Source organism: Leptodactylus fuscus, chromosome 4 (assembly GCF_031893055.1).
Source record: "Leptodactylus fuscus isolate aLepFus1 chromosome 4, aLepFus1.hap2, whole genome shotgun sequence".
NCBI classification, from domain to species: Eukaryota; Metazoa; Chordata; class Amphibia; order Anura; family Leptodactylidae; genus Leptodactylus; species Leptodactylus fuscus.
The window spans coordinates 21,760,153-21,772,476 of NC_134268.1; the positions used below are offsets into that span (position 1 = coordinate 21,760,153).

Genomic DNA, 12,324 nt, shown 5'->3' on the forward strand with positions numbered 1-12,324 from the left:
CATCCACAGAAGATCTGGGCTTTGTTCTCCAAGATGGCGGCGGGAACAACCTCCCTGCCAAGTTCTGCCAAAATCTGTCTGCAAGTACCGAGAAGAACTGATGGAGGGTAACGGGCCTGGTGGTTTCCATTGACTATAATGGGGTCCGTTGGGTGTCAGTCATTTTGAAACAGAAAACAGAACGGCCGACTGCCTAATAGTAGTGATACCTGGAGCCCAGCGGACACCATTGACTATAATGGTCTAGTGCAGGTGTGAACGTAGCTTTAGTATGAAACACAACTTTACTAGAATTCATGAGGCTCCTTTACTAAACTGTAGAAATGCAAATAATGCCATAACAGCTGTGACCACTAGGTGGCGCTCACTGAATTGGGATTTATACAGCTCAGATATACAGTATATGTAGTCTCATTAGAGATAAAATCTATCTGGACAAATCTGCTATTTGTTTCCTAGGTGGCGCTATACTCTTACTGTACCTAATATGATGATCCTTATAGGGTGAGGCCACATAAAGCGATATCATTTTTGGCTGATTACAGGTCACCGTTACATGCCACATCCAATTATAATATGTCTGACTACGACTACATACCCGGACCGTTATATGTGGCAATGGCAGAATCTTTGGAGAGAGGAATTGGACACCAATAGGAGGGGAGACAGATTCGTACCCCACCCCAAACACTTCCAAATTTGCAGAAGGAAACACTCTCTTTAACGTAAATTAGCAGAATTTCCAGATTGGGGGTCAGTCCAGCTAGAATTGGGTCTAAGTTTGTACAGAAGGAAGCAGATTTGTAGCCTTATATTGCAAAATATTCTCTACACATTATGGTATGGAGGTGCACCATAATCGGGTGCACCCGATTGGATTATCGGGGCTGTACCAAGTTATCCCCCAATAGGACAGGGGGTAATTTCATGAAAGGTCAAGATCTGACTGCTGAAACCCGCACCGATCCTGACAACAGAGCTCAGGCTCTCCTGCATTGCCGGCCCGGCAGGCTGAGCATGCGCCCTGTCTCTCCATTCATTCTCTATGGGGGTGCAGGAGCTACAGTCAAATATAGCACTGGACTATCTGCAGCCATTTTTCAATTTTTTTGTCTTTGACCCCACCTTCCAAACACCATAACTTTTTTATTTTTTGAGGGGGCTTAATTTTTGTGGGACAAATTGTACTTTGTACCATTTATTATTCTGTACAATGTCCTGGGAAGCTGGAAAAAAATTCAGAACGGGGTGGAATTAGAGAAAAACTGGGTTTGTGTGACTTTCTTAAGGGCTTAGTTTTTACGGTGTTCACTGCGCAACCAAAATGACAGGTCTCCTGTATTCTGTGGGTCGATATCATTGCAGCCGTACAAAATGTATATACATTTTTTTTTTTAAAAAAACTTTTTGGCCTCATCTTAAAAAACCCAAAAAATTGCAAAAAATGTATTAGAGTTACCATATTCTGACACTTATAACTTTTTTATATTTTTGTGTACGTGGCTGCCTAGGGTGATATTTTTGCTGGACCAGATGTACTTTATTTATACCATTTTGATTGCTTTTTATCCAAGTTTTATGAGAGGTGAAACAGCAAAAAACAGCAGTTTGGCTCATTTATATTTTTTTGTTCCTGCTACGCTGATCACTGCAGTTTGTAGACCGGGCGATACACAGATTCATAAAGTGTATATGTTTTATTTTATTTAGTTACTTTTATATGTTGGGTTGCATTTTTTTAATTTTTTTTTTTTTTTATGTTAGATTTAGACCCCTTATGGCACAGCCTGCAATACAACTCATAGAATTTTAAGACTGGGAGAGTTCAATAGGCTGTCATGACAATGGATCCCCACCCCTGTATCTCGTTCTGAGGTCCGGAGATCCACCTCAAAATGGCTGCCCCATGTGCCCCCAGAAAAAATGGTACTTTGGCCATGTATAATACAGCAGAGACCGGGCGACTATGAGTGGCTGCCATATTTTCCGCTCTTAGTACAGAAAATGTTGGGAAAGGGTTAAGACCTCCATTTTCCCTTTAAACCAACACAATACAATATCACAAGATGCTAGCAAAAACCTTCACAGGATGTAATTCATAACCCAACCACTGGGAGGCCACACAAAGACACTTATAGCATATCACTTTGTGACACAATATCATGTTGTCCTGAAAAGCTGGTCATCCCTGACACAGATGCCGGGTTAAGGAAGGAGACATCTGTACCATACAGAAACCCTCTAGGCCAGGGGTAGGGAACGTACGGCTCTCCAGCTGTTGCAAAACTACAACTCCCAGCATGCATACTTGCTCTGCTGTTCTTGGATCTCCCATGGAAGTGAATGGAGCATGATGGGAGTTGTAGTTTCACAGCAGCTGGAGAGCCGAGGGTTCCCTACCCCTGCTCTAGGCCTTGCTCCCGACTGTGTATCATTCATAAAAGCCTACGTACAATTTTCTACATTTCCAATAATGAATTCCTTATTTAATGGAATTTTTCTTTTATTGTAAAACTCCCATACAAACATATCCACGATGATCCCATCCCAGTACAGGAACCGACGTCCACCTGGGATTCTGTTATATTACAATGTACAAAATCTGCAGCTCCCCCACTGCGTCCTGTGCTGTGGTATATATGTGAGTTACATTTCCCTGCAGCACATATACAGCACGTATATAGCACGTATATACAGGTGGTCAGTCTTTTCAGGCCGGGCTTGGCACTTGTAAGAAGCCCATTCTCTAGGCGATGAATTCCTCCTCTTTTATCCATTGACTGCTATCAGATTCCAGCGGGTTTGTCTGGTTCAGCTTGTTCCAGGTTATTGTTGTCTCCATCTGCGGAATCCCAGGACCATGCTGCAACCGTAGCAAACGGTGGCGGCGAAGGCGAAAATCTGGAAGAGAAATGGATGTGGTGATCAGGAAAATGAAGGACTTGGATTTCTCTGCAGCGGCCTTACAGACATTTATACAGGTGAAATCCACAATGGATTAAAGTATCAGGTGTGGACAGGACTGTAGCCAATAATTCAGGGGCTGCAGAATTTTTTCTGTATGTCTTTGCAATATGGGAGGAAATCTATGCAAGCATGGGGAGAATATACAAACTGTTGTTCCTAGCAGGATCCGAACCCAGGACTCTAGCAGTGCAAGACTTCAGTGTTAACCACTGAGCCACCGTGTTGCCCCAAGTATTGAATTTCTGATGCTGGGCCTAGAATGGGGAGAAATCTCGGTCCTGGGCTCCAATGCAAAATCTGTACCAGGGCCCCCCCAACTATAATGTATCCTTTAAAGTACTGGTCTCCCCATATTGGACTTCTGAACTGAACCCCCTCAAGTTATACCCCTGGGCAAATCCACAGCACATTATACACATTTATATCTTTCCCCTTTGCACACAGAGAAAGCTTTTCCCTTACCCACAAAGGTCAAAAGTTGCAAACATTTTAGGCGTGCCTCCTTGTCAGTGACTGCATCCCTCTTGCATGCTTGTCAGCTTTGAAGTTGACATCATAGGAATGTTGAAGTCCCACCTCTAACCCACCCACTTTTGGGACGGGTTTTTAAACCACCTCCCCCTCTCAGCGTGCCTTTGCTAAGACTGTTTAGAAAATTTAGGGAGAGTTCCGACAAATTTGGAACAGTTGGCAACGACACTCTTGATGATGTCATCGGTAGGTGTTCCAAAACCTTAGGCCACCAGCATGTCAACCTCTGTGCAGTCCTGCTATGTACGGTATTTGCCTATGGCGTGCCAATTACTAAACTTTCATGTCCAAGTAGCACTGATGTAACTATAAGGGTTGCAGTGATAGTAGCTGTAACCAGGCCCTGAATCTGGGGGGGCCAACAGGTTACCCTCACCACACTAGGACGGGTATAAAAATATTTAATCTCCTTTCTGATTTCCTCTGTTGTGCGTTGTAAATTTATTCCCCTGCCCTCTGGAGTGAAAAGATTTATGATACACAGCCTTCCACTGTCAGAAAGGATAACATGTAACCCTTTTATGACACTAAATAGAAATGTATCAACATACAGTCTAGGAGGGATCCTGTGTGGGAAGGGGGGCACAATTACTATATGAGAGGCACCGACAGAGGATGGGACTCTTGCATGCACAGACATGTTGTGATTAAGTTGTCATGGCGGTCTGGGCCAGATAGAGAAGGAAAGGGAAATGTAAACCTTGCTAGAATGTACGAATTGGACGTAGCTTATGATTGTGCAGGAGACCTAAGCTGAGGCTTTACACCAGGGCCGTGAGCCTTTAGTTACACCCCTGCCAAAAAGCTAACAGGTTCCCTTTAAGACCCTGACACAAATCGCGCAGCCGTGTTTCCATTTCAGCATTTCCATGCCTAAGGACCGAAACCTTTGAAGCTCTGAGGCTGATATAACGTAGGTATCGAGTGTCCTGTAATGGCACTACAAATACTGAAATGCAATCAAACCTTATCTGCCGCATTCCCAAGCCACATTCCAGCACTCGATATAAAACGCTTACACAACAGTGCGAGACCTTGTACTGCGAGAGGAACGTAAGGCGACAAAAATGTACGACGTAGAGTAAGTCACAGGAGCAGGAAATCAATACAAGAACAGGACGGATCTCTGGGAACAATGGCCGCTTGTTTACAGCATAGTGGGGCGGATTTATTAAAATTGGCATTTCCAATGTCAGCACCGCCTGGCGCTAAGGAGTTCCAGAATGGAAATCTGAAAAAAACTGGTGTGAGTTATAAGAAATAGATCGGGCTGAGGCGTCTCTATCCTGCCCCACCCTCTGGGTTACTCGGACCACTTTGGCCTTGTGGCCTTGTGCCAAAGGTGCGCCATATTGTCAGAAAAGTGACATAGATGGGATAATAAATAGTAGCCTAAAGCTGGGGCCACATCTGCATTGGAGTCTCCATTGCAGACTCCGTTGCAAAGATGGCAGAGAACAAAGTCCTGCACGAAGTCCACCAAATGGCGGACACAATGGAGTCCACTGGTCTCTGTGCGTAGCAATCCGGCTCTCCATTGTTCAGCCTTTCTGGCGCTAGTGCGACCCTACCGTCAAAGTATCATTAGGTGTCGTACCGTTGCTGCCACGTTCAGCCCAATGCTGCGGTTATTGAGATTGAAGCTTATGGTCGCGTTGTCTTTCTTCGCTAGATTCGCTAGAGACGACACAGCAGCTTGCAGAACAAAGGCCCCGAAGTAAAACACGAAGGCGAAGAAGTGGTAAGAGAGGTCCTAAAAAACAGAGAAAAGTAGAGTTAAGTCTTATCCCATGGAGGACAACAAGGCTGTAAATGTCGCAAATGTTACTTGATCCAAAACTTTTCTTGAGCTTTCGTAGATGCAAAAATACAAAGTCCCACAGCCAAAATAAGAATTCACACACCTGCCCCAAAGAGATAGTAATAAGGTGTTTCTATCACGGCGAATTCTCCCACACACACCCATCCTGTAACAGCCACCCAAAACGTGTACAAGACAACGCCCAAGAACCAGGTCACTGTTCTTGGAAAGGATATTACTCAGGTTGGGCGAGGTTTACTAAAATTTGTGAAATAAAGACATGTCAGATGATGATAGGTTCAGATGTAAGTGCTCAGAATAGTCAAAAACACCAACAGTGTCTATTCCAGGGGACAACCATGAATTGGTGCCCAATGGGTGATCTAGGCCATAGGAAACCACTGTATTATTAGCCTGATGATTTATGATGAACCAAAATGCAAGACATTGACCCCTCCGCTGCCATCATAGGAAAGGGGGATGAACATTAAAGACAAAAACCTTCTTAATGTAGGAGAAAACATTTGTATGAGAACAAAAATGTGTCCTACTTTCTTACTGTCTGTCCCCTAACAGCCCATCAGTGTAAGTGTTAGGTTTTGGGTTTGTTTCTTTTTATTTTTTGAAACTGTTTAGCACATTATCTCGTCATTTGTTATCCCGGTTTATGTATAAGCATTGTGACCCTCGTCATTGTACCATCCCTTTCATAAGGTCTTGAATTAATCTACACACTACACTTGGTGCACATAATGCTATCTGTATAGTTTAGTTTTCTTTTTTTAAATGTAGATTATGAGCCCCACATAGGGATCACAATGTACATTTTTTCCTACCAGTATGTCTTCTTTGGAATATGGGATGGAAATCCACACAAACACGGGGAGAACATACAAACTCCTTGCAGATGGTTTTTTGCCCTTGGCGGGATTTGAACACCAGGACTCCAGCGCTGCAAGGCTGCGGTGCTAACCACTGAGTACCGTGTGGCCAGCGCCACGCCTCCCATGATGTGACCGCTTCAGGCGGCGCTATGCCAGGGCCCCAGGGAGGCATTTTTGATTACCAAAGCCAGTCCAGGACAAGCAACGAGCGGTGGTTTGGGGAGGCCACTGGAACAGCGCTGCTCCAGCAGCCTCCCCTCACGCTCAGGCAGAGAGCAGGTCCTCTCCGTGCCTGCTCTCTGCCTGCGAACGGCGCTAAGCCCCACCCCTTCGCTCCACCACGCCCCCTCCGCTCCGCCACGCCCTCTCCGTTCCGCCCCTTCCTCCGGGGGGGGGGGGAGGGGGCGGCTTTCCGTAGTTCGTAGGTTCACCCCTGCGTGTGGCCCCTGTATAGTTTAGTTTTGTGTGGAGACAGGAGGGAGGAACTGTAGGCTTCCAGCAAGAGTGTGAGCTCTGGGAAAGCAAAGCTTAGTGGTGGCAGATCTAGGTTGTTGTCAGTGATGCCAGATTCACACTGATGTTGCTTCACTGTTGTTCAGGTCCATCGGGGGTTTATGGGGGAGTCAGGAGAAAAGCCCCTTGGACCCACCAAGAATTTTGATGTTCCATTATCCTAGTCTTCCCAAGACTGTCCCAGGTATACCTGACTATTAGAGGTCTACATGTGTATTATTATTATTGTTTATTTATATAGCACCATTAATTCCATGGTGCTTTACATTATTATATTAATTCCATGGTGCTTTACATTTGGGGGTTACATACAGTACACAGAATATACAGGTAGATATAATGCTAACAATGACTGACTGGCACAGTGGGGTAGAGGGCCCTGCCCGCGAGGGCTTACAATCTATGAGGGAAGGGGGGTAGAGACAGAAGGAGAGGGGGAGACTGTACAGATGGCGGTGCGGTGATAGTGTTATTGGAGGTTGTAGGCCTTCCTGAATAGGGGAGTCTTCAGGGCCTTCTTGAATCCTGTGATTGTGGGGATCAGTCTTATGTGTCGTGGTAAGGAGTTCCAGAGTATGGGGGATGCACGGGAGAAATCTTGGAGACGGTTGTGTGAGGAGTGGATGAGAGCAGAGCAGAGTAGGAGGTCATTGGAGGATCTGAGGTTACGTGTGGGCAGGTAGCTGGAGATGAGGTCAGAGATATATGGAGGGGACAGGTGAGGTCAGAGATATATTTAGCGGTGGCGTTGCCCGGCGTTAACGCGGCGTATACGCGACGCTACGCGGCGTAAACGCGGCGCTATGTGCAAAAAACACACAAAAAACGCCAGCGTTTACTCCGTGTGAATGCAGCCTTAGAGAGCAGCACAGTTTAAGGTGGACTGGAGGGGGGCGAGGGTGTTTGCTGGGAGTCCATGGAGAAGGGTGTTGCAGTAGTCTAGGTGGGAGATTATGAGGGCCTGGACGGGCATCTTGGTAATTTCAGGGGTGAGGAAGGAACGGATTTGGTGGATGTTTTTAAGTTGGAGGCGGCAGGAGGTGTTGAGGGTTTGAACGTGTGACTTGAAGGATAGATCAGAGTCCAGGGTTACCCCAAGGCATCGGAGTTTAGAAGCGTTTTACATTTTTATTAGAGGTGAGTGAACCAGTTTGGACCCAAAATTGCACTTGACCCAGTTTTTCCAGAGGACCTCAGGAGAGGTTACGTAAGGTGAGCATAAGAGTTTATAGTATTCCTTGGGTCTCTGCCTATTCTGAAGAGTACCCACAGTACAATAGTAGCTCATCCAATTCAGGCTGAAACAAAACCGCCAGACAAACCTCACAAATATTCGGAAAAACAAACTGACCAAGGTTTGCCCACCTCTAATAGTTATATAGTCTTTCTATCTATTAGAGATGGGCGAATCTCCCAAGAGTCTTTTTGTTTCGGGTTGGCTCGGGTTCCTGATTCGTTTCGGGTTGAACAAGTTTGGTTAGATCTGGAAGTGACATTATTATATTATCTATTATACGAATATATACAATATGTCGTATCATATCTTGTATATACAATATGTGCAATATAATCTTTTACAAGCCTTGGTCACATGTCACCTGCCTGTCCTATGACTGCTTAATCTAATCCGCGTCTTGTAATAAAATCACAAACAATGTAACCGAGAACCTTTCAATAACTAAGACATAACGTAAGACACAATGACTAAGACATATGACATAAGACACAGTGATATCAGCATATAAAGACTTTTATGATATGTCAATCCAGGGAGGACAGTTGGAGACTTTCGTGACTCCCATGTATCTGTTCAGGTGAAGCCTCCAGTTACTGATGGACTGGTCCATTCCTGGATCTGGTGGTCTCCGGATACAAGATTGCTATGGACACATAGTATACTGAGACTCTGAGTATTCTCCTCGATTTTGTAAACAGTTAGGTTATGTCAAGTCATGTTTATCGGTCACATGGCCTATTTGAGGCTTAGGCTGCAATAACAAGCACAGCCACTACACAATGTACGGCGCTGTGATTGGTATTCAGTGAAGACGTCGGGGTCCTAGGGTGTCGGAACGCCCACCAATCAAATATTGGTCACCTAACAGGGAATTACTGTGTCTATGTACATGGTGAGTGCAGTAACAAGTGAACCTCCAAAAACAAATGACATAGAAGTCACATGCAAGATACCAAGGAATCGTCCTGTTGTGTGCGGCTAACATAAGTGGGAATGTCCTCCAAACTGGAATCCTCATTGGTTATGGTGATGCACATGGAGACTCCATTCCAACAGGACCACTTTTGGTAATTTTATGTGATTTTTTTTTTTTTTTTATTCATTGAGGTCCTGTTTTTGCTTTTGTATTATTTTCCTAATATTTTACATCATGTCGATGTTGATCTCAGTGATGCCAAACCATCTAGAAAAAGAGTCCCTGACTTCAGGAGCCATGTCTCCCTTCTCTTTAAGGGCCAGAGAAGCAAAACATGAGACGGGGCGCGCATTCTGGCATGTATACACGTGTCAGAATGTGAGCGCTCAAAACAGATCCCATTCATTTCAATGGGACGTTACAGGCGTATAACTCGTGTAATTTTGCGCAAAATTGTGTCCTTTCACGTGCTCTGACATCGGCGGCATTATATACCGCTAGAATGCTGAATTCAGTGCACTGTCGCCTTGCCTGATGCCAGACATACAGTCCTATGAAAAAGTTTGGGCACCCCTATTAATCTTAATCATTTTTAGTTCTAAATATTTTGGTATTTGCAACAGCCATTTCAGTTTGATATATCTAATAACTGATGGACACAGTAATATTTCAGGATTGAAATGAGGTTTATTGTACTAACAGAAAATGTGCAATATGCATTAAACCAAAATTTGACCGGTGCAAAAGTATGGGCACCTCAACAGAAAAGTGACATTAATATTTAGTAGATCCTCCTTTTGCAAAGATAACAGCCTCTAGTCGCTTCCTGTAGCTTTTAATCAGTTCCTGGATCCTGGATAAAGGTATTTTGGACAAACAATTCAAGTTCAGTTAAGTTAGATGGTTGCCGAGCATGGACAGCCCGCTTCAAATCATCCCACAGATGTTCAATGATATTCAGGTCTGGGGACTGGGATGGCCATTCCAGAACATTGTAATTGTTCCTCTGCATGAATGCCTGAGGATTTGGAGCGGTGTTTTGGATCATTGTCTTGCTGAAATATCCATCCCCGGCGTAACTTCAACTTCGTCACTGATTCTTGAACATTATTCTCAAGAATCTGCTGATACTGAGTGGAATCCATGCGACTCTCAACTTTAACAAGATTCCCGATGCCGGCATTGGCCACACAGCCCCAAAGCATGATGGAACCTCCACCAAATTTTACAGTGGGTAGCATGTGTTTTTCTTGGAATGCTGTTTCTTTTTGGACGCCATGCATAACGCCTTTTTTTATAACCAAACAACTCAATTTTTGTTTCCAAAATGAAGCTGCCTTGTCCAAATGTGCTTTTTCATACCTCAGGCAACTCTATTTGTGGCGTACGTGCAGAAACGGCTTCTTTCTCATCACTCTCCCATACAGCTTCTATTTGTGCAAAGTGCGCTGTATAGTTGACTGATGCACAGTGACACCATCTGCAGCAAGATGATGCTGCAGCTCTTTGGAGGTGGTCTGTGGATTGTCCTTGACTGTTCTCACCATTCTTCTTCTCTGCCTTTCTGATATTTTTCTTGGCCTGCCACTTCTGGGCTTAACAAGAACTGTCCCTGTGCTCTTCCATTTCCTTACTATGTTCCTCACAGTGGAAACTGACAGGTTAAATCTCTGAGACAACTTTTTGTATCCTTCCCCTGAACAACTATGTTGAACAATCTTTGTTTTCAGATCATTTGAGAGTTGTTTTGAGTAGCCCATGATGCCACTCTTCAGAGGAGATTCAAATAGGAGATCAACTTGCAATTGGCCACCTTAAATACCTTTTCTTATGATTGGATACATCTGGCTATGAAGTTCAAAGCTCACTGAGGTTACAAAACCAATTTTGTGCTTCAGTAAGTCAGTAAAAAGTAGTTAGGGGAATTCAAATCAATAAAATGATAAGGGTGCCCATACTTTTGCACCGGTCAAATTTTGGTTTAATGCATATTGCACATTTTCTGTTAGTACAATAAACCTCATTTCAATCCTGAAATATTACTGTGTCCATCAGTTATTAGATATATCAAACTGAAATGGCTGTTGCAAACACCAAAATATTTAGAACAAAAAATGATTAAGATTAATAGGGGTGCCCAAACTTTTTCATAGGACTGTATCAATGCCATACGTTTTGGCACTGATATCTACCCACTATTAGAAGAGCGGGCCTTACAGTTCATCATCATCGCTAGGCGGTGAGGAACGTCTCACTGATGGTAGTCTTGTACTGTTCTTCACCACCCAGCCATGACACTGTAAGGCCCGTCCTTCTGACGGTGCAGGAATATCAGTGCCAAAACTTATGGCACTGACATCTCCTGGCACACAGGTGCATATTGGCAAGGCAGACAGTTTCTGAGGACCCATCCTTGAAATCCTTGAGAAAATAGATCATTGTATCCTTCAAATTTGGGTGTCTTTTGTTAGACCATTATTAAGCTAGAGCCTGGGCCCACAAGGGAATCTTCTATAGCCGTCTATAGCCGTTCTAGGAATATAATAGTGGTGACCTATCAATATCAGATTGGTGGCGGACACCGGAAAACCAACAATCAGTTATACATTGTATAGTGACCACGCTTGGTACTGCAGTTTTACTCCATTCACTTGAATGGGACTGAGTCATGTGACCAATAAATGTGACGTCACAGTGAGGATGAGGATGTGGTGCTCACCAAAGTGGGAGAAGGTGATGGATATTGACTTTCTAATGATGTAATATTAATGACCTACCCTAAGGATAAGTCATCAATATCAAAATCCTAGAAAATCCCTTTAAGCTCAAATCTAAAGTCCCCATACAGAGTATTGTATTATACAGCAGAATGAATAGTCATCACCTTTTAAGTTTCATGAATTAAAGGCGTTTTCCACATAAACTTAACTATATATAAATGTGTAAGAATAATTTAAAGTGATACTCCAACATTTTTCTAGTGTGGGGAAGATAGCTTGGTAGTAGCAGTGGTGCGGACCCAACCAGTCAGACAGGGACATAAAATAGGCAGGAAAGTGGTTTATATAGAAAAAACCCAGGAAAATAAATAAACCTTTACATCAGGCACAAAATGAGCAAAACAAAATGCAGCCTTAACTTCATGCAAAACAATAAGAAACAAAATCCTGCTCGTCCGAGCAACTAAGTAAACAGTAAAAACAAACTAACTATACGTGTGGCTTACTAATAGCCACATGAACAAACCAATAAGCACAATACAGTCTCACCGGACTCAGGGATACAGGACAGGCCCAGATGCCTCCTCTCACTCCCTGGATCTGCCCTGAAGTGTAGGATCTGAAGCCTTTTATGGGCCAGTTGTGAGCCTATGACCCAGACCTGGGCTGAAGCCTACTCCAGACCCGCCCTGGACCACACATAGGTCAGAAACTTGGGGTTGATATAGTAGGACTCCAGCACTCTGCCTGTAACC

General features: G+C 44.0%; 1 protein-coding gene across 1 annotated transcript in view; it reads right to left on the minus strand.

Annotated features, from left to right (window-relative positions):
• Positions 1–2,520: 2,520 nt before the first annotated feature.
• The window catches only part of MAL2 (mal, T cell differentiation protein 2), a 35,981-nt gene continuing 26,177 nt past the window's right edge, over positions 2,521–12,324 (minus strand). Inside the window, exons 3-4 of the mRNA XM_075270289.1 lie at positions 5,096–5,251; positions 2,521–2,901 (exon numbers count right to left, since the gene is read on the minus strand). Of these exons, the coding sequence (XP_075126390.1) occupies positions 2,827–2,901; positions 5,096–5,251 (231 nt within the window). The 3' untranslated portion in view covers positions 2,521–2,826. The remainder of the gene's footprint in view (positions 2,902–5,095; positions 5,252–12,324) is intronic.